General features: G+C 40.5%; 1 protein-coding gene across 1 annotated transcript; it reads left to right on the forward strand.

Annotated features, from left to right (window-relative positions):
• Window positions 1-781: 781 nt before the first annotated feature.
• On the forward strand, window positions 782-21,936 carry ATP1B3 (ATPase Na+/K+ transporting subunit beta 3). Its single transcript, XM_071567001.1, has 7 exons — window positions 782-1,036; window positions 7,955-8,083; window positions 11,956-12,063; window positions 13,577-13,764; window positions 14,489-14,539; window positions 18,994-19,080; window positions 20,802-21,936. Exons 1-7 carry the CDS (start codon window positions 928-930, stop codon window positions 20,970-20,972), a joined length of 843 nt encoding a protein of 280 aa, XP_071423102.1. The 5' UTR covers window positions 782-927; the 3' UTR covers window positions 20,973-21,936.
• Window positions 21,937-23,021: the final 1,085 nt, after the last annotated feature.

The following is a 23,021-nucleotide window of genomic DNA, read 5'->3' on the forward strand; positions in this document are numbered from 1 at the left end:
CCAGGCACTCAGCAATAGGGCAAGGGGCCATGGGCTCAAGCTCTGCCAGGGGAAATTTAAGTTGGATATCACAAAAAAATTCTTTCCAGAGACAGGAATGAGGCACTGGAATGGGCTGCCCAGAGAGGTGGTGGATTCACCATCCCTGGAGGTTTCTAAACTGAGATTGGATGTGGCACTGGTGCCATGATCTGGTAAACAGACTGGAGCTGGACCAAGTGTTGGACTTGATGATCTCAGAGGTCTTTTCCAACCCAATCGGTTCTATGATTCTTTGACACTCCCTCCCTCCCAAATTGGCTTCACACGCAAACTTGCTGCTGATGCTTCGATCCCTTCATCTAAATCATCCATAAAGACATTAAACAGGACTGGACCCTGATGATGATGATGATTATATAAAGTGATTTTTATCATAACTATTAAGCAAATTCTATGATAGATGTATCGATTAATAACATGAGCCCCCCGGGGTGGCATGGAGGGAGCGCGGCGCGGTCCCAGTGCCTCCCCGCTCTGTGCCTCCCCGCACCTCCCCGCGCTCCCCTGGCCGCACCCGCTCTGTGTCTGCCGTGCCCCCCCCACAACCGCTCTGTGTCTGCCGTGGCTCCCCCGCACCCGCTCTGTGCCTGCCGTGCCCCCCCACAACCGCTCTGTGCCTGCCGTGGCTCCCCCGCACCCGCTCTGTGCCTGCCGGGCCCGCCCCGCGCCCCCCGCGCTGTCCGCACGCGTGCGGCGGGCAGAGCTCCGCTCGCTCCCGGCTCCGCCCTCTCCCTCGGTCCCGCCTCTCTCCCGCCGGGCGCCGCGGCCGCAGTTACTTATCGGTTGCGCTCTCTGCGGCTGTGTCTGTGTGTTAGTGTGTGTGTGTGTCGGGGAGAGGCTCCTCCACCGCGACGCGGCCGCTGCTCGCCTCGCCTTAGCCTCGCAATGACTAAGGAGACGAAGAAGCCGTTCCGCCAGAGCATGGCCGAGTGGCGGCAGTTCATCTACAACCCCAACAGCGGCGAGTTCCTGGGGCGCACGGCGAAGAGCTGGGGTAAGGACGGGGGGAGGCGGTGCGGGATGCGGGAGGGCCCCGCGGGGTGCGGGGGCGGCGCACGCGCCGCAACCGCCGGGTTAAAAATAGCTCGGTCCGTGACAGCGGGGGTCGGGGATGGGATGGGATGGGAATGGCGGTTCCCGGAGCGCGTCCCGCGCTCGCTCGCTCGCTCGCTCACTCACTCACTCACTCACCGCCCGCCCGCGGGCTCCTCCCTCCCCCGGCCGGGCCGCTCCGGGGCCACTGCGGTACGGCCGTAACGGGCCTTCCGCCGCGAGGTGCGGAGCCCCGCCCGCCCTGTCGCCCCCGCACCCCGCGGGGATCGGGGCAGCGCCCCCCGCCCCGCTTTGCCCATCGCTGCCCGCTCCGCCCGTGCCCGGCGCCCTCCACTCCGCTCCGCTCTGCCCATCGCCCCCCGCTCCGCTCTGCCCATCGCTCCCCGCTCCGGCCGTGCCCGGCGCCCCCCGCTCCACTTTGTCCATCGCCCCCGGCTCCCCCCGTGCCCGGCCACCCCGCTCCACCTTGCCCGGCCACCCGCACCGGCCCCGGCAGCGCCCGCGGCCCGGAATGAATGAGCGCGACCTGCCTTTGTACTGCACCGGGACTGCGGGTCGGGGCGGCGGAGGACGGAAAAACCCCAAAAAAGTTCATGAGCCCCAATTGCAGAGTGAGCGTTGTGTGTCATTGTGCGTCATCGTGCTAAATTTGTACCAGCGTGGGGCTTCTGGGCCTTTTATTTTCTTAAAGGAAGCTCTCAAAGGAAGGCTCTCCAGTAAAGGCTGTGAAAGCAGTGTTTGTTTTCCTATTTTCAGGTAGTCATCCCGTTGCTTTCCTCTGAGCTGGGAAGCGTGTTATCATAATCTTGTTGCTCCCAATAAAAATATTTGGATTTTCCGAGTGTGTTTTCTCATATTAAACCGTTGTACAAATGCTTAATATTAGGATGTTTCTTCAGCCCTCATGGGACATATTTACTGACTTCAGAAAATGCTGCGTCTCCTCCCAAAACTTGGATGTAGTTGGGATACTTAATCGTTGTGCTTACAAAACCAACAAGAATCTCAGCGTGGTGTAAAAGAACAGGCCAATACATCCTTGGCCTTGACACAGTCTCAATGAATACTAATGTTGAAACTGTGAGGAGGCGCTTTTAGCTGGCTGTGCTTGGGATGTGCTTTCTCTGCCGTGCCAGTCTCTCCTGTCTGTCGGGAGAGGGCCCAAGCTCCGACAGGAGTTCCCTCCATTCAGATGGAAATAAGGGCTTGCAGCTACTCTGCCAGTTGAATAGCAAAGGAGAGGAAATTTCCACTATGCTGTTGTCTAGTCTAGTGATCTTTCTGTACGGGCAGGTTTCCTCAAGTGCGTGGGCTGGGCGTGTGGATTGCAGAAGTCTGACTGTGTCATGAGTCTCAGGAGCACAGACTGGAGGCATGTTAGAAATAGCTTGTAATTTTTTTCAAAAACAAGTGAAGATCAAACCACCATGTCTGTTTAAACCTGTCTAGTAGGATAAGTATCCACTTGGGATATTAGTAGTCTGTTAGTCCAAGGCCAATATATAACATCTGAAGTTGAGACAACCTACTTGGTAATTGAGTATCTACAGCTTCTTCATAAAACATGGTTTTGAGAAAGTGTGTATAGGCAGTTTGAATAATTTTACTGTGTGTAGTCAATTGGAATAATTTTACTTCATTAGTAAGTTTTCTTTAGTGATTGAGGTGATTGGCATGTGGTTATTGCTGTATATCATTCAGCCTGGACATTAGGAGGTGAATGTTTAATATCACTATAAATTTGCATTGTCTTTTTCATCAGTATTTGTTTGTTTGGGCATTTTGTGAGTAATATACTGTGCCTATTTAATTTAATTTAGTTATAGTCCGACTGTTTTGGGGCATGGTGTGTGGCTTTCTGTTTGGTTTTACTTGTTAATAGCACACGCTAATTGTGTGGCTCTGAGTCTGCTGGGTTTTCATGGCTCCAGGGGTGGCACGGTGAGAATTCAGTTGGCTCTCATTCTTCTGTGCATATTCCTCTTGTCTCAAGACATCTTCCTCACAGAAATAAGACACAAGCAGTAGGGAAACTGTTAAATAGTTATTCACAGTATGTGCATGTTTTGCCCTAATCTGAGACAGTCCTGGGGGTTTATGTAAACTGTAGCTGCAAGGCAGCAATTCTCTGTGAATCCCAGTGCTGTGGTGTTGAGTGCTCCTCTGTCTGCCATTTCTACACCAGGATTCATGAAAAGATCCAACACAAGCAGCTCTTACACTCATATTTGTCATTTAACAGAGGTGTAACCTGTTAGGGTTTGTCGAGTTGCCTGTTACAGGTGAAAAGCCTGTAATAGGTCTCCTTTTGCAGAATAAAGTTGGAGAATTTCACTTTATTTTTTGCAGACTTGAGGGATAATTCAATTTGAATCATTCACAAATTGGTATCCAAACCTACACACCCGCCCCCCCAACCTATTTTTAATTATTTGTCATAATAATTTGTTGTGTTAAAGAGGCAGAAAATGCTGGGAAGAAACTACTGATGCCTTGGGGTGGTGGCATTCTTGGCAGCAAGGCCTGAGGGGTGCTGATAGTCCTTGCAGAGGTGATGAGCAGAAGGATCAGTCCGGGGGTCCACCCGACATTTAATCAGACAGGGCAGAGGAAGGAGGGCTTGGCAGAATGCCATGTGGGGGCCTTCCTGCGAGGAAAAGGAAAATCAGCATCTGCCCCTGCCTGCAGTGCCAAGGTGTTGTGCCTGCCTGGAATTAGAGTGCAGTGAGAGCATCAGAAAAGTACTGAAAGGGGATGCTCACTACACACTCAAACGTGTCCATAGTCTTACAGGATAGGCAGTAAATTCTTTTCACACAATGTTACAGAAAAATAATTTGTGCCAAAAAAGGGCAAAATAGACTCTAGTAATACTTCATCCATGGTCACGCTAGATGTCATGTCATGTGTATTTAGTCACATGTGTTTAAGTCTTTCTGTAAAGCTCGTTGTGTGAAGGTGTTTGAAGTAGATGTGAAATTGTATTGAAGTACATAGAAATCCAGGCTACTGAATTGTATTTTGGATGCTTAGTTGTATTCTTCAGTGCACAAATATGTGTTTGTAGTTACAAAAAAAAAAACAAACAAAAAAACCTGCACTAACAAAACCCAACACCTTATTTTTAGGCAAGCTTTCCACCATGTCAGTGGATATACAGTCCTGTTGGTTGCCATAGCAAAGGATCCAGTTTTGCTTGTTTCATCTTCACTGATTTCCTGAGTGGACATGCAGGGCTGTCAAAGTTTAACTGCTTTTCTGAGTTAAATCTTCTGTGTTCCCTATCAGTGTTCTGAGCAGAGTTTAGTGTGATTTAGCTTTCTTAATGAGTAGGGTAATATTAAATGTTCTGGCATCATTGTCTGCCGTTGCAGTAGAATATTTTATTTTCTTGGCGCAGATAACTCTGAAAAAGGCCTTCTCTTGTTGCAGGTATTACCAAGCTGTGGTGGTGCATTGGGGGTATTTTAGGGGACTAGGATTTTTTGTGTTCCAAATGCTTAATCATGTCATCAGACACTGGCTTTTGTGATTATTTGCAGGAGTTGCACTTGATGCTTTACGTCGTCTCCCATGTTACATGTGAGCCCTGGCTTATTGTGACAAAGTATAACATGGGACTGAGGTTGTGTTTGCTCCAACTCTTCCTCTTCCTCGCTCTACTGTCCCTCAAATCTGGAAAACAGTAGTATCAGTGTCTTAAGAAATAAAGTTGAAACATGATGAGTGATTATTTAATATGTAAAGTTATGTTAGTTTAAGGAAAGTAATCCCTCTGCAGGTGGTCTAAAGTTCTGTGGTGTTCCTGGCACTGGTGGGAGTTACAGGAACATTGCTGGAGTATTTACATCCCATTAGTTAAGATGCTGAAGAATGATCCTGCAGGTGACAGGATCAGTGGAATCCAGCAAACCAGAAAGAGAGCATTTAATTGTTGTATAGTGGCTTCCATGTGTCTAGGAGTGTTTATACTGATACCTGTACACATGTAGCCATGTATTGTATTACATACAGGTGGGTGAGTTTGCCCATCTGGGTTGTGCCAGACTGACATGCTTTTTATCACTTTTGCCTTGTCAAGTTTGGAAAACCTGTGTTCATCATGGAAATGATGGCCAGGTATGTGATATCTCACATTCATCAGAGTCAGAATTACTAATTTTATCTGTGAAGAAGTGTTTTGATTCCTGCAAATGAATTCCAGCTAATGGTGGTACCAATGTGTTGGTTCAGAAATAGCAGTTTTCCAGCTTTGACTTGCTTGTCCCTGTGGTTAGGGTATGAAGAAGGGAGTTGGTATTGTGGTGCCCTGCAAAAAGGAAAACAAACCAAAACAACTAGACAAGTTGTAATGCAGAATAGTGTTTTTGAGTTTTTCTTGTGTTACGGTTTTAGTGTAGCAAGATCTTCTGCAGCAATTGAATTGAGTTGCGTGTTCGATGTGGTATTTGTACTTTATTTACTTGGAGTAAATGTGGAGGGATAGCTTTTCACTGTTACTTGGGTACATCTTGTTTCCTGACAAGAAATCCAGTGTTATGTGAAGTTATTTTGGCAGAGTTTCTTGACAGGTTATGGCTTGTTCATTGTGATTAGCTTAGGATAATTAGTACTAATAGGCTCACAAAGAGCAGCTTACTCAGTTTGGGCTCTTGGAAGTTGCAGAGGAGTTTTTTGTTGTTTGGTTTTTTTCCCCTATTTTTAATGTGGCAAGTAGCATAAATGGGGCAGTTTGGTGGTCAGTATTCTGCAGTGCATTTATAATGTACATTAAAATATTAAAAATAATCTGTGTGTGCGTGCATGTCCGTGAGCTCTGCTGGACTGGGGGAGCTCAGTGGAGTGTCAGGGCTGGGAATGGGAACATCAGGAATGAGCAAGGGGGCAGGCCTTTGGGGGGGCTTTTTATTTGCTTTTTTTTTTCCCAATGGAGGTTGGCATAATCTTTTAGAAATTGAAGTAACAGTTTATTATGAAATAGCTCACTGAAAAAAAGATTTCCTTGGCTTTCTTGCTTTTGCACTAATTGCCACAAGAGCTGTTTGTCTTGCCTTACATGTCCAACTCTTTCTGTTCACTGGAACTGATGAATGTCTTGGTCACTTGATGGAAAGTGTAATTGCTAGATAGCTTGATGAAAGTGTATTCAGTAATTGATTAACTTAGAGGGATCAAAGTGAGAGCCACGAAAGATTTTGTAAGGGAGCTTTTTTGTTTGTTTTTGTGATGCCCACAATACACTGAGTATTAATCAGAAGGTCTTTGTTCTGTTTTGGATCCAGTTAAAGCAATTGTAACCTTATAGGTAGAGCAAACTGCTGGTGTGCCAAATACAGATGCAATTTTTCTAAGGCTTTTGCTGACTAGGATTTCTACTGTTTGTTTTTATGTTCTCTTCTCAATACCTAAATAGCTTCTAAATAGCCTTAACAATAGTTTATAGCAGAGGTCTGGCTTTCTTGTTCATTATAGAGAAAGCTTGTTCTTGGGTTTGCATACTTTGCTACTTCTAATTGCTGTGTAGAATCTTGCATCTTAGTGATTCCAAATACAGTTTAAATACCTGATCACTTTCAGACTTCTGCAGATTGGTAAGTAACTTTCTCAATATGTGAAATCAAAAACCAAAACCAAACCAAAAATCCAATAATGTTCAGCTGGTTGTTGGAGAGAACTTACCTATTTGGGAACCACCTCATTATTTTAACAGATGTACTTTGAATTCTTCAGAAGTAATACAGGTACCTGCATCACTAGCAGTCATGGGTTACTGTGGGTTACTTTTGCACTGAATATTTCAGTGCAAAATGCACTTGGTTTCTGGGAAAGGAGCCAAGGATTAGGCTTCCTTCTGTCATCTTCCAGTGGACAGTAACATGTCACTGTGGTTCAGTCATGTTTGCATTTGCTCTTTCCGTTCCTATGGAAGGGTGAAAAATGCGGCACTTGAGTGTCAGGGTAGGATGTTGTGTAATGGCTTTGGTAGTTTTCTTTACCTGAGTTATATCTCTGGCTTCTGAAAGCACCTTTATAGCTGGAATATTATAAAAATTGAATTTGTGTCGTCATTTGGTTTTGGTTTTGAATTAGAAGGGTTTTGAAGATGGCTCTCCGTCCAAGTATCTGGTTTCTTCAGTACTTGTGTAACTCCCATTCTTTTTGACAATGTCTGGGCGCGTGTCCTGAAGTCTGGAAACAGAATCACACACTCTTTTTTAGGTTGGCATTGTATGCTCGATTAATGAAGCGAGTTGAGGCTGGTAACACATGTGTAACTGGTGAGTTCAGCAGGTTGTTGGGTCCCTGAGGTGGGCTGGTAAGCAGGTGGATGTGTCAGGCTTGGTTTGTTTGCAAAAATCTGCAGCAGAAAGTGTTGTTACCTTGAGAAGGCTCTTGTAACAGGATCTGTGTGTGAATGAATGCTCTCTGTGGAGTTCCATCATACACCAACTAGGGCTGATGGATCTACATCCAGTGCCATTTTATCTTTTCACTCAGTTCTTTTGTCTTCCCAATGACCCCTTTCTTCCCAGATACAAAACTAAATTCTCTTAAGCAAGTGAAACTTTTTGTTTCTAATGCAAGGCTTCATCATCTTTCCCAGTTTTCTTGTGTAGCCCAAGGAGTGGTTTTTAATGTTTCTCCCCTGAAAACAGACATGCTAAAACACTCTGTAAGTGTTAAGAATCAGAAAATATTAAGAGAACCTCTTTGTATGCATTATTGTGCACTGTGCATTCCATGCTGGAGGCATGTTTATAGCTACAGACGTTGTATTGCTTATTTCCCATTTTTGCTTTCAAAACAGGTAATGGAATTAGATGAAACAAAAATAGTAATTTTAGCTTTTTCTTTACAGGATTGATTTTACTGTTCTATCTGGTATTCTATGGCTTCCTAGCAGCACTCTTCACTTTCACAATGTGGGTTATGCTTCAGACACTGAGCAGTGATATACCAAAATATCGTGACCGGATTTCTAGTCCAGGTAACACTGTATTTATTTTTTCATAAACCTCTGTCTGCTTTAACAACTAAGTATGAACTGCTTACAGGAAACCGTGATTATTCCTCAGTTACTTGCAGGTTGCAAAGGTAAAACTTGGTGTAAGGCAAGTGATAGATGTTTATAGCATAAATTCAGCACCTTTTTGTGTGTATGTGCTAACGTTTGCTGTTGTTTCCTCTAAGTTTTTTTCAATTGAATTTGCCCTGTGTGTGGACCACAATTTTACCTACAGATCCACACAACCTGCTGTTGGAGAAGTGGGAATATGATTTAATTAAATTGCTTTAAAGACGCTGTAAGCCAGTTCTCTCAGATCAGATGGAAGGCCATGGTGATTAGGATTTGATGCTTTGAAGGAGGTACAGGAGGGCTGTGCTGTGGGTGTGATGTGCTCATGTAAGAGCTGTGGTACAGAGGCCTTCCAGAATTATTAGGGCAGTATCAGGTAGTTTCCAGCTGACATGGAATGTCTGTGGATTTCAAGGCTTGTTGGCCTGTTATGTAGAGATCCACTGAAGAAAGAGGGTTGTATTGTGATGAAGCCAAGCCCATGTGACATGTGGCTGCCACTAGCAGTGGAGCTGCTGTTTCCGTTGCATATGTGCCCCTCTGGTCCCACTTCTGGCTGGTTCAGGGGTGTGTGTGACAGAAATCACCCTGCACAAGTTACACTGAGTAATATGGTGCTTGTCTTTTTTTAAATGATTCTTTAATTTTCCCTTCCACCTTATGTAATTAATATATTATAAAAATTAATAACACAGAACTAAATGGTTATGCACTATTAATAGTTTGGTGGAAGTGGAAGTGAGACATTATTTTCTAAAATACTTTTCCCTTTCTTTAAACTCAGAACACTCAGTTGACCACCATCTTGCAGCTGCATCCAGATTTAGGACATTTCTTTAGTCTTTGTGTGAGCAAGTTGCAGTTGGGCCACGGGATAAACTTCTCTGGATTCTGAACAGACTATTTGTGGTGTAGGATTCTGACCTTCTCTAACAAATACTGTCTTGTAAGGGATTTGGAGGATTTGAGGTGTTTTTACAAGCTAAGAATGGGCTAGATGCTGGGAAAAGTAATAAAAAAAAAGGAAAAAAAAAGGTAGCTTAGTTGACCATTTCTTCTCATTTCCATTGTGGAAGTCAGAACCTTGGTAGTGGATGGAGCTGTGATTTACTGCTGGACTTGAGTGACATTTCTTCTCTCTTGCAGTTCAGGGTATTAATTTTCCTTGGCTTTGAAATAAGTCATAAGGTGTGTTTGTTTAAAAAAGTATGTATGCCAGAATTAGTTTTTAATTTAAGAATTCTTATAACATTTCTGAAATAAATCTTGATTAACCATGTCTTTAGTAACATATGCATAAAAGTTATTAAAATTGCTTGTTTCTGTTTTAATGTTTCCCATTAACTCTGTCGTTTTTCACTTGCAGTGAAACATGTAATGTTCCTGGATGTAAAACTTTAAATTATAAAACAAAAATACTGCACACAAAACCTGGATGGCGTATGTCGAAGGTTTTACTCTTATGTCAAACATACTTGGAAATCTCCAACTGATTTATTTTATAATTGATATTTGACTTGCTCTGTACACTGGGATATAATAGTATAAATCAAGTCCAGATTATTTTTTTAAAATCCCTCTTGGAATTGTAATATAATGTAATCTGTTCTGCAATCCTAAATGTGATCCTGTGCTGAGGTGGCTAATTCTGTCCCTGTAGAAGAGCCCAAATCCTGCATCTCGCAGTCTATGCATCAGTCCTTCAAATGGCTTTTTCTGTAGAGTTTTCACCATAATCTTTGGGCAGATTGTGGTCCACTGGAATTGGAGCAGTCCCTTCCTCTAAGGATGTTTCTGAAGTTCCACTGAAGCAATAAATCTCTTCAAATTATTGTTTCATTCATTGATGACTGGTTTAGTTATCTACAGTTAGAATAGTATTTGTAGTTTTATATGGACTGTCAGTCATTGAACTGTTTAATTGTGGTTTCCATGGAAATAATTTAACTGCTGCTATTGCAGAAAAGAGGATCTGTGATTTATTTGGAATCCTACAGGAGAGCTAGAGAAAAAAGGCATCAAATTATATGTGGGCATTTTTTTAATTTAAAAGATGTTTGTTTGTGATAAATTTCTAGTATGTACCATTATTATTTTCCAGTATGTAAGCAATTTCTGCCTTCAGTTGAGAGGCTTTGTCATTTCTGTGGGTGAAGCCTTAGACCTGCACTTTTGATATGCTTTCCAAAAACTTACTGTGATTGATTAACTACAGTAACGTATTAAGAATCCAACATTAAGACAACTCCAGCTTTATCTTTCCAGTGCAGTCTTACCTTCTTAAGTGTTTATTTTGTATTCAGAAGGCCTGATTTTATTATTTTTATTTGTATTTTGAAGGATGAGTTTTGTTATCTGCCTTAAATTTTATTCATTTGGAAATCTAGTTTTAACTGGTTTTGCCAGAGGATGGGAAATTACATGGCATCCTAAAAGCTGATACAATTAAGTTGCTGCTGTAATTGCAGCTTCTTCTTTGATGTGAAATTTTACTTCGATCAAACCATTTTAATATTCTAACTTAGAAGAAAATTAATCTGATAAAATACAGGTTGGGGTTCTGTTTTTTTATGTTTGTGTATTTGTGTGGGTTTTTTTCTGGGACTGCAGTGTCATTTCTCAGCTATCCTTGAAGAGACAGATGCATAGACACTCACCTGTTAATCACAACTGCAGGGCTTTACCTGTGCTATTTATATTAAGAACTACCTAAAGGTATTGTAACTAAAGCCATCAGTCATACACCTTTGTGGTCAGGTGTGGTCTCTGCTGCAGTGTCTGGTGCTGTTTCCTGTGCTGCTGAGGCCGTGCTGGGCACTGGCAGTGTTGGTGTCTGTGCTGGTGACACTCCCGATGGCAGGGGCTGTGTCAGCACACAGTGTGGCTTTGGCTCTCACCAGCTGCAGACAGACCCTCGGGGTTTAACTGCACCTTCCCTGCCCCTGTGCTGGGGAAAGGACACTGAGCTCTGGAGAGCCCAGCTCCGTGGGTGCTGTTTCCATCCCCCAGCCCTGGGATGCGTCCGTGTCCATGTCCGTGTCCTCCTGCCGGCGCTGCCGCCCTGCTGAGGCTCCTGCTCCGGGGCTGGGAGCAGCTCCAGGGCATTCCCTGTTCCCAGGGCCTGGCTGAGCCACACACCTCCTCAGGGACAGCACCTGTGGCTTCATGAAGTGTCTTGTATTCTCCATGAAACTGATGGTGCCTCAGTGTTCTGTTTGAGCACATGGAGAAGAATAAAAACTACCTTGGCTTGTCTATTTTTATTGGCATAACTTTCAAGCCATCTTTGTGCATAATCAAGTTTTTTAAAATCCTATTTTGTCTGGGTTTCTGTGAGAATATTACAGTCATAGCTTCACTCTACATTGCCTAAAGCTTTGAGCCATTGCTTGAACTGAAGGTTTTGTGGGTGTGGTTTGGGGTATTTTTGCAATTATTTTTTAAGTTTAATTTGCTGAGTGTGGAAAATGGGAAGTGAATTGGTAAAAATCTTTGATTGAAACTGATTAAGCTGATGATTTTGCTTTTTCTAATCACTTGGGTTTGCCTTGTGAATTGCAGTTATACATGGGCTTGGATTTAAGTATTAATTAATGTAATGTTGATTTTGATAACTGGCTTCAAACACAGAGTACCTTCCAGGACTGTGTAATATTGGGGTAACATTGCTATTTCTTTACAGATAGGCATTTTCCAATGTATGGATATTTGAGTAGGGTTAGAGTGGTGTGGGGAAGAGAAGTTGTTTAGTTCCTAACTTGCACTTCTTTTTTTTTTTTAAGGACTTATGATTTCACCAAAGCCAGACACTGCACTGGAATTTTACTTTAACAAGAGTGACAGCCAATCATATTCAGAATATGTTACTACACTTCAAAATTTCCTAGAATGTAAGTAAGTTACTTACAACTCCCCAGGTAATTCAGGAATCTTTGTCTTGAGAACATTACTCTCATTTTTTGCTTGTAGTTACTAGTTGCTAATGGAGACCATTGCAAGTTCAGGATTACTACAGATATGTGTGTTATTACAGTATATACTTCACAGAAAAAGGTAAGTATTGGTGCCTGTCTTGGACACGGAGCCCTGGGCATGAGCAACCGTGAAGTACATAATGGAGAGTTTGGGTCCTAGTCCAGTGTTTTGGTGACATGGTTATTTAAATACTGTAAGATGTAGAAATTCCATGTGAATGCAGTGTAAAATAACACAGGTAATGTATTTGGAGGCAAAGTTTGTCATGACTTACCTGATCAGTCTTAATCAAAATGATTTGGTAACTGAGAATCTTTCAGTCTTTAAAAATTGAGTGTCTCTTTGAAAAAATGAAGAATACAAAGATTAAATTAATTGCAATTTATTAACGTTCACCCTGATACGTAGTATTTATGGGCAGAAATAATAAAATACTGAATTTAGAATGTGGAGGAAACATAACATAGGACAAGAGTGAAGAATGGCAAAATCACTAGTTTGTCATACATTGTTTTATGTGTGTGCCTGCATGTGCACTTACTATAATAATACAGAAATCAATTAAAAATACTAATAAGTTTAACACCTTAAAAGCTGTAGGTCACAGCTGAGAAGGTGCTGTGTGCATGAATTGCTTTGTTAGCTACACAGCCTGTACTTGAATCTCGCCATACCCACAGTTTGGTGCCCACTGGAAGCTTCCATGAGTGGCTTTTCCTCCTGAGCCCTGCCAAGGTTCCTGCAGGAATGGAGCCTGTCAGGGTCACCTGCCTGTCCTGCAGCTCTGGGCTCTGGCATCGAGGAGGAGCTTTCCCTTTCCCCACTGCACTTTGTTAGCTGGGGGAGGATCTAAGGGAGGGGGAAAAGTCACAGAATATCTTAACTGTGAATAGATCAGCATTTGTGACAGTGTGATCTGTGTACTTGTGAAACACAGGAAAGTGAGAAACAATTTGGGCTGTCACTATAACATCAGTTACTCTACCTGATGTAAATGTAGAGGCAATTTAATATTACTTACTGAAGTACTTTTTCCTGTGATTTGTAAAAGAAACATGTGCAAAGGGAAAACTGGTTCAGTTCCCAGGTACAAACTTGATTGTTTATATTTTAATATATAATTAGTTTATAATATTAGTTTATGTGCAGAAATTAATGATGTGATTATTGTTACAATTTGAAAAGCAGGACAACATTATTTCTTTTGTAATACTCCTTTTATTCTTTCATTCAAGTACAGTGCCACTTCTTCATAGGCTTTGAAGAAGTTTTAAGATGAATGTAAGAGACACAGTGCTCTGAAAATACTCCTTGGAGAGAACTCATTGACAAGTAACACTATAAATTACATATTTATATAGGCATCTACAGGCTTTGGGTACTTACGTGTTTTATCCCACTGCTTGACAAGGCCTTTCTGTTTCCCAGCATACAATGACTCAAAGCAGTCCCAAAACATCGACTGCACACCGGGCAGGATTTTCGAGCAGAACGACGCTGCTGTGAAAAAGGCCTGTCGGTTCAACCTCTCTGACCTGGGCCAGTGCTCTGGGAAGGAAGATACGAATTTTGGGTATTCTAAAGGAACCCCCTGTGTGCTTGTGAAAATGAACAGAGTAAGTGCCTGCTTATTTTGGAATTCTTGGTATAGGTACTCTCAGCTATTACTGTATGAAAAATGACTGTAGAAAGGACTGCAACATGTGCTGTTTGCTACTCAAGATATTTGCATTTCCAGAATAGTGTAATTTACTGGAAGGTCTAGGAATTCATGTTTTCAGAGGGTAGAGGGAAGGGAGCTTTTTGAGCATTCTAATACTTACAAGTATTGGCTTTGACTACATGTATCAAAATACCCAAATCCCCTGTTTTAAGAAGTAATTTGCTTTTTGCTTTTGCTTACTGTTCTATGAAACAGATTCTAGACCAAGTAAAATATGTTTTACTTGCAGAAATCTAACTAGAATGTAATGCATTCTGTAACTTCTGAACTATAAAAGGTGATGAAAACTTCACCAAGTGTTTGACTTTTCAGTGATGCCACACATTATTTGAATTGCTGACTGGATTGAGCCATTAATGTTGCATGCTGAGTGTAAAATTAGAGAACAGTCTTTTTGGTAGCTACTGTAACTACTTGAGTTAACTTGAGTAAACTGTTTAACTTAACAATACATTAAATTTTTGTCCTAGTTTGGAATTGTGTTCGGGTAAGAGACACTGAACAGATTTATGTCCTGTATGAACTCTGTCATTTAGTGATGAAAAAGGTCAAATTCAATCTGTAAAACTGGAAAGGGGAAAAAAGATCTGTAAATATTTTAACTTTCTCTCCTTTAGATAATTGGATTAAAGCCTGAAGGAGAACCTCACATACAGTGTACACCTAAGGTCAGTTCTGAATGTAAGAAATAAGTGTGTAGTTAATTTTCCTCCTGAGTAGGATGAATAGTGAAGTAATTTATTTCATTCTCTTTCCTTCATGTTAAAGACTTTGTATTTTTGTTTATTTTTCATCTTATTGTATGTGTAATTTAGTTTTAGTGTCTTTAATTTCTTAGTGTACTTATAAAAACATTTTTCAGTTGTTGCTCTTTCATCTTTAGATGTGTTTGAGCTACCTGTCTTGCTGTAGAGTTGAGGAAAATACATACATGTTATTTGTGGTCTTATTTATTTATTGTGAGTTATGTTTTGTTTTCTCATTTCATAACCTCTATTTTTATTTTTTCTCCATGCTGCAAGTGCACCTTAGACAATTTATAAATGATGGGTAAGACACTGTGTGTGGAAACTAATGTTACTGCTCAAGTAAAAGTTGACTTCAAATCAAGTATAAACTACTTACAATAACAGCTAATCTGTGCATATTTATTATGTACCAATGCATTTACACAGAATGTTTTCTGGCAATTATAATAATTCCTTTGACTTATGGATATTTTTCCTAGACTGCTCGGGGAGCAGTGAAACCCTTGGTAAGTTTGTAGCTTGAGCAAGGGGCGCAGTCATGGCTTTAGCTTGAGGCGACTGATGACAGTGTAGGCTGGGAAACGTCACCAGTTAATGAGGCAGATCCTTGTGAGGGTTTCTACCTTCCTCCTGGGTACCTCTGGTAGACACAGGTTCTAATACTGGAGTTTTGTGGAGTCTTTGAAAGTTTTGATCTCTGCATGACAGTCCATTGCAAGCAAAGACAATTCCTTCTCTTGAGACTGATTTCTTTGCTTCCATTCTGAAAAAATCCATTGTTCTCTTGAAGGAATTACTTAGGTTTTAGAGTAAAGCAATTAATCCCCTTCTACTAGTCTCCTTTTTCTTTGACTTGTCTAGTTTATCATATTTTTGTAATGTGATATCCCAAACTGGACAGAAGTTGGCCTCCAGCTGAGGTGGTGTTGATGGCAGAGTTTCTCCCTTTGTGATCACACTGGAAATAATAATGTGTCTCAAGGGGAATGTGCTGTTTGTAATACACTGTGTCTTCATTTTAATTGTGTTACTATGTACATCTTTCTTTTGGTTATTTCCCAGTCTGTATTTGTAGATGAGTTTTCTTGAAGTTGAATTTCTTATTACTATCCTTAGTCCCTGCTCTGTATTTGTTTTTATGGTCATTTTAAAGGAATCAAGTTCTCTGAAGTGTTTTGCAGTACTTACAACCTGGTCCCATCAATGAATGAACTTGGTTTTACACCTCACAAGTCCTTGTTGAAAACACTGAATAGGGTCCAGGACAGTCATCTTAATTTCCACCTGTCATGTTTTGTGGTATGTTGAGAGCTAATGTTCAAGTGATTTATAAAATACTGATGGTAATCTTACTTTATGATGATTGTATTTCTTGAGTTTTCTTGTATGGGTGCTCTATGAGAGTGGTAAAAGCTGTACTAAGCAAATTACAGATGGTCCCTTTTTCAATCCTCTTAGCTGGTTTCACTAGCAAAAGAACAAGTTTGATAACAACTTGGTTGATAAGGATGGGCTTTTTGCTATTTTTTTTACCCTTTGAGATACATTGAAGTAAATTTTATGTAATTTTTGCATCCTCTTTCTGTAAGTACAAATTGCTTACAGAATTTATTAAATAAGTACAGAATATAGTTAAAAGGTCTCTGATGATGACCCAAGCAGGATCATCCTAGAACACATGGTGACAGGATTGGGTCCAGGCAGTTCTTGAATATCTTCAGAGAGGAAGACTCCACATCGTCTCTGGTCAGTCTGTTCCAGTGCTCAGTCACTGCACAGGAGAGTTCTTCCTCATGGTCAGGTAGCACTTCTGTGCATCAGTCTTGCAAATCCTGAGACCAGTTTGGGAAAGTGTCTGCCTGAACTTAACACCATCTGACTTTTAAATGGAATTTTAGTTTTTCCAAGTCTCTCAGATACAAAATGAGGTTAAATATCTTCTCTCTGCACATCCTGCCAGTCTTTGCCACCTGAAACATCGTTTAAGTTTTTCAATGTGAAGTTTGTCTTCTCTACACATTCTCCTGTGAGGTGATTGACCTTTCTTCTCCCTGTGCTTTTTCTATGGAAGAATTTAAAAGGGTAGATCTGTGATTTCAAAGTCAGCACACTCATAGCTGGGGATGCCTCCCCCTCTGCCCTCGTAGTGGCATCTGCCGTCACTGTGATTCCTGTAGGTCAGGGAGGTGTTCGCAGTGCCGGACTCTGACTGGTTCTTCCTCCTACACCCTTCCCAGGAGGGACTGATCTGCTGTAGTCTGAGAATCTCCACAAAGAGAAACAAACCAACAAAAGATGGTGTTCCCAAGAGGTTTGAAGATCAGCATTTTAGGTCTTTATTTTGGGGCTGGAGCTGTGCGGTTTCACGTTAAAACTACCTGTGCTGAAAACTGGTAGATTCGATGGGGGGTGTTTTTTAACTACAGAAAAGAAAAAAGCCTTAATTCCAAAATAGATCTATTTCTTCTGTTTATTGACCATTTAGACTTGTATTAGGTATCACTTTCTCATGTACACAAATGAAGAATGTCTGTATGAATGGCACAATGTGCCTTTCTATGTCAGCACACTCAGGATCTGAGTTAACTTGCTTTTTGTGACAGAAGTCTTTGTTAGTTTACACTTTCTCCTAATGGATACTGCTCTTTCTTTGTGCAGTGATACTATTTCTTCTTCTCAAGCAATTATATACCATTCCTGCCCAAGTTCTTTCCTTGGGTCTTAAAATTATTCTTTCTAAGACACAGTCTAAATAAAGAACTAAGTTAGTGAGGGGAAAGTCTCTGTCCAGCTAAATCATCTGATTTTAGATTTACTGACTGTCAGCAGCTCTTTGTGGAAACTAAATGGTAAGCACATAAAGTGACGGTCACCAATGGACTGATTCTTGAAGTTCTTCAGCAAAACCAGCTTGTTTAGGTGTTTTTTTGTTTATTTTTATTTAATTGTGTAGGGTTATTAACTAGGTTTAATTATTAATATGCCAAACCCCACAGCAGTTGCATGAGACAGGCAGCAAGCAGCATGTCCCAGAACCCCTCTGCTACTGCAATGAGAGCCTAATGCCTTCATAGCTGTGACTGCATGCTTGCCTTGAGTGTAGCTGCTCCAGAAAGCACTACTCCTGTTTATCTTTCCTATGGTATTCTGATTGTTTAACTGTTATTTCAGAAATGTAATTGAAAAGTGAGTATTTTCAGCTGCATGAGCTTTAAACAATATAATAATGGTGAAAAGCAACATGTTTCTGCTTAGTAATTGTATTTGCTAGCTCAAGGTCCGAAATACTTAATAGGAATTTCAGTAATTTAGACTGCAAAGAAACGGGAATGTGGCCATATCCTAAAAAACATATTGTATGTTCTTTTGAGGAGGCCAGAAGAAGGTAATCTTAAGCTGTGGTTTGTTCTTTACTATTTTTTTATCTTACTGCAGTTGTCTTCTGAACCTTGTAGAGTATCTGTTTAAAATCACAGCTGTTGTGTGTGGTAGTATAAAAACCACTAACAGTTGCTTATAGACTTTGAACTTGTGAATTGCACTGAAGAAGCAGTGATGTTCTGGAGATACATTTAGTATTTGGGGAGGGAGTGTTTTAGCAGCATTTTCCTTAATTATGGGAATATATTTACTTTATTATGGCAAGTCACATTAGATGTGAGCATTTCCTAGTGGTTTGGACTTGCAGTAGTCTGACATCCTGCCAGAATACACCACCCTGAAGAACAGAGCACTGTACAGGGAGGGGTGTCTGTCTCACTGCACTGATGGGCTGTTGTGGACAGCTCAGTCAGATACACTGCTTGGTGTGTCTCACACATCGAGCAGCTCCTTAGCCAGAAATGAGGCAGCAGCTCTGTGGGTATCTGCTCATTGCAGGACTGGGGATTCCAGGGCAGTCGAGTGCTGAGGAATGCTTATGTGTATGTTGTTCCTCCAAGGTGCTGTGACACACACAACTCCAGTAACATCCCCATTTAAACTTGGGGTTCTTTTTAGGTGGCCCATATTTGAAGGAAACATCCAGGCTTGCTTGTGGGTATTTGAGATTTTAGTTATATATGGGGGCTTTTTTGTTGTTAAATTACTCATTACAATAAATATCCTCTTCCCCATTCCCCATTTTTTTGACTTGTAAGAAAAGCATGAGGGCAAGCTGGCTTGATTTGATTGCTGATTCAAATAGTTTAAATCCTTACTGTAGCAGCATGTAACTATTTGCCAAAAATAAATCTATTTTAAAAGTTATTCTGCAAGTCTGTAGGTCAGTTGCCTTTTTTAAAATATCTTGCAGTGGGTTATAATTCTGATTTTGTATTCATTTTTGTGCAGTCAGTGTTAACTTGTAATTTTGTTGCTGTCTCCAATTACAGGAAGAAGGCATGGTTGATATAAATTATTTTCCTGCTCACGGGGCAATAGACTTGATGTACTTTCCATACTATGGGAAAAGCTTGCATGTAAGTCTGCCTTAATGAGGGTCTTTGTTTTGTAAATGTTTTGTTTCTGTTTGCATTTACAGCTGCTAATGTCACATTGATTCTGGAGTTTGAACTTTGTAATGAGGTACTCATGAGGAATATTAGATGTGCAGAAACTGCACAGTGCTTGGTGAGATTCAAGATGCTTTATCAGGCTTAAGGAAATCAACTGGGCCTTGTCCTAATGGAGAAGTGACTGTGTACCATCAGTACTGGGAGCATCTGCTCCTTTTTGGTCACTGACACCTTCTGGAATCTTGGTGAATGCAGGGAAAGGCAGGAAAAGAAACTCGTTTTTTGTGCTACAGTACACTTTCTAATAGTTAATCCTTGGGGTTTTTGTATGGGATATTAAGTTTATAGTTCCTTATGGTATTATTGATTATATTTCTTTGTGGCTCTGCAGTCATATTTTCTGTTTGCTCTGTTTTATGAAGGACTTCACAGTAGCAGATGAGGGTTTAGTTGTTGCTTTTATTATTAATAATCATCTTATCTTTGTTTGCTTGGTCCATATATCCTCATTGTATTCGGATGTAAATTTTATTTATCTAACTGAAGAACAATTAAGTTTAAAGAAGCCCAAAAGTCATTACTTTAGGAACACAGAATACATAGAGTTAAAACTTTTTTATTTTCCTACTTCAGCTTGTGATCACTATATGCAGAAAATTTGTACTTTTTATAAAATATAAAATTACGTTGCCTATTTTTGATGAAGGTGTTTAGTCTGTGAAACATTTCCATGGCTCACCATTGAAGATAAAGGTACTTTCTAGCCATAAATCTATCAGATCCATAGTGTACCACAGTGTAATTTCACCAAAGTTACTTTTGTATTCAGTTATTCCTTGGTCAGTTACTTTTCCAGTGTACTCTGTACTTCCTTGCAGCTTAATCAGCAGTCAGCAGTATTGACCTAAAAATATTAATAAATTATGGAAATACTTCATGAACATTGGATGAAATGCTGCCTCAGCAATAAATAAGCTCTTATTTAATTCATAAGCACTTTACAAGAGTAATGGAGTTGGTTGTGAGGTACAATATTGGGTTGACAAAGAATTGGTTCTGCTCTCATTTTTAAATTTTAATTTTTATTATGAGAGAACTGAGTCACCACTGGCAATTGTTCCACCAAATACGATTGACCAGGAAGGAGACTGTCAGATGTTCCAGGAAAGGTTTCTGTGTAAAGCTGTCAAACAGATAACACCTTGTAGAATGATTTGTTGCTGAACAAACAACAATGGGATAGGGTAGGAGGGAAGATGGTTTACTGGCATTTGTTGAGCCACACTTAAAACCCTTCTAGAAAAGTTATGTTTTATAGCAGATTACACCCACCTACCCCCAAATAAACCCCAAACAAGCAGAAGAGACAGTAGAATGGATAGGAAGGAAGACAGTAATTTCTGAGGCTGTTTCAAGTGGAGGTTTCTAGAAAAATTGGATGTAACATAGTAGAAAAAAGTAAAGTCAGAGGCTTATTGAAGATACTGTGACTTAAATTATCTTGAATAGATTAGTTAAGAAATAGTATGAAGAATGTATACCTGACTAACTTGGGGAAAAAAGTGTCTTACCTGAGTCAAGTTGGGTTCTTAATTAGCTTTTTCTTAACTGTTCTGATGGATTAAATGTTAATTTAATGCTAACTTATTGTGGTGTCTGATATTTTCCCCATCTTTGTTTACTAGGCTCACTATTTACAGCCTCTAGTGGCTGTTCAACTAGCAATTCACCCCAACAGTACCAAAGAAGAAATAGCAATTGAGTGTAAGATCCTGGGCTCACCTAATTTAAAAAACGAAGATGACCGTGACAAGTTTCTGGGACGAATTGCCTTCAAAGTTCAGATGTCTGAATAGCTGGAGTGGAGTAAATACTCTCCACAAAGTAAATGTTGTGTTGTCTGTTTTGTATCAGCTGGACATGCCATTCTAGGATATGAGACCACCTTGGAGAATGTTAAGGTGGTTTATGGTGTTCAGGGTAGCATAATAATATGCTTCCAAATTGTATGTTTAAACTCCCTTAAAATAAATGCCTATCCTGCTTTTGCCTGCCCCATTGGAACCGTGTACAGACTATAGTTATGTCATAGGGACCTGTAAATAGCTGTTTTCAAACACATAATAATGGTGACCTTTGTCCTGTTCTAAAATGTGGTTTTATCCCCCAAGTGAGTGTCTCAAGCTTAATGTGCTGTGCTCTGTAAATATTGTATTGATTTAACACTGGTTTAACTGTCATATCTCAATGCTGACACAGTTAGAGGGGTAAATAATAAATGGTACCTGATGGACACAGTGAGTTCTTTGTAAGAGTAAACACCTCCAGCATAAATGGTGTGAATGGGAGTGGGTGGGTGGATGGATGGCTGTGTGGAGATGCCTTAAATTGGAGACTGGGTGGCGTGGGAGAAGTGAAATGGATTTAAGAGTTGGTATGAATTTCTGAAAATAAGTGCTCAACTAGTACTTTCTTGTGCTTGTCACTGTGCAAGTATCGTGTACATGTAATACTTGGTATAGAGTTTGGTGTTCTAGCTGAGGAACTGAATCTTTGTGTTGTTAATTGCTTGTAATATGTGGAGCACAAATAAAATTATACAATATTTTAAAACTTTAGTTCAGAAATATTAATAGAAAACAATTTAAATTGTTTAGGGTCATAATAGTAGTTGTACAACAGCTGCTTGAAAGACATGGCTTCACTATTGTGGGAATAGGCTTTCATTTTCCAATTAAAAATTTTTGTGAAGAACCTCTGTTCAAGAAAACAAAAGGAAAAAGAAAGGATTGTCTTGATTAAACATTCCTGTTTAATTTATATATATGTTTCGTTGCATCATTTTAACATGTCTCACATCTTCATCAGCTCTTTCATCTTGGACTTTGTGTGTATTTCATCATCATCCATTTAGATAATTGGTGTCATCAGCTGCTTTGTAGAAATACCCTGTTGACTTGGGATGGATTCCTTGCAGTGTAACTCAAAATGCAGTAGCTAAAACGCCCGCAGACAGCCTGGTTTATTTGTGACTGATGCTCACGTTAACCCAGGCTGACCCGTGGCACTGGGCTGTACCTTCAGCAGCTGTGCTCACACGTGAGTCATGTCACTCTTCCCTGGGGGTTTTGCTTGGGCTTGGGGGTTTCTTGGAGCATGTGGTCCACATTCTGGTGTCTCTCAATATTAAAGACCACAGCAAACCCCCATTTTTGTAAATACCTGTACGTTCCGCTGGTTATGCCTAAATTTGTTACTTTAACAGGCTTTTATACCTAATTGCTACAGTGGTTTTTAATATTTTATTTAAAAAAAATAAATGAAGGATTTCTACAATTCAAGATCCAGTCTTAATGCCCTGCTTTGAAGAAGTTTGAGGCCAGTCTAAGCCACATTAGTGAAAAACTTTAACAGCTGTGCAAGCTCACACTGGTGCACAGTTGGAGGAAGCTGCTCTTAATGGGACTTGAACAGTGTCTTAAACCTCATTAAAAATAGATTTATACTGATCTGATACCATTCAGCATGCTTTTTTGTTGTCTACAAAAGAAAGTTGTTGTTCCTACAATATGCAATGGATATTTTTGTAATAATGGCATGCATTAATACTGAATGAGATGTTCTTTTAAAATATTCCATTACTAATGTTTTAAATGATGCACTTTTAGAGCTGGGATACCTGGCTTCTTGAAGATATGACTAATTGCTTCTCCGTGTATTAATACTGCCTGAAAGTATTTTAATAGTTGTGAGGGAACTTAAGTGTAGATGTTGCATCTGACAAGGGAAAGGATTTGCTTCATGTGAAAACTTCTCACATTTGTATTCACTTAGGAATGGTAAAAAGTTCTGGAGAAACACTCAGTTTTCAAATGAGCTTGTTTTTTGCAACAATTTCTCGTTTG

Source organism: Pithys albifrons, chromosome 11, assembly GCF_047495875.1.
Source record: "Pithys albifrons albifrons isolate INPA30051 chromosome 11, PitAlb_v1, whole genome shotgun sequence".
Taxonomy (NCBI): domain Eukaryota; kingdom Metazoa; phylum Chordata; class Aves; order Passeriformes; family Thamnophilidae; genus Pithys; species Pithys albifrons.

Coding starts and splice junctions, on each gene's coding strand:
- ATP1B3 (XM_071567001.1), top strand. CDS start 928: ATGACTAAGGAGACGAAGAAGCCGTTCCGCCAGAGCATGGCCGAGTGG. Junction 12,064..13,576: donor ACTTCAAAATTTCCTAGAAT/GTAAGTAAGTTA, acceptor TCTGTTTCCCAG/CATACAATGACTCAAAGCAG. Junction 14,540..18,993: donor ACATACAGTGTACACCTAAG/GTCAGTTCTGAA, acceptor CTCCAATTACAG/GAAGAAGGCATGGTTGATAT.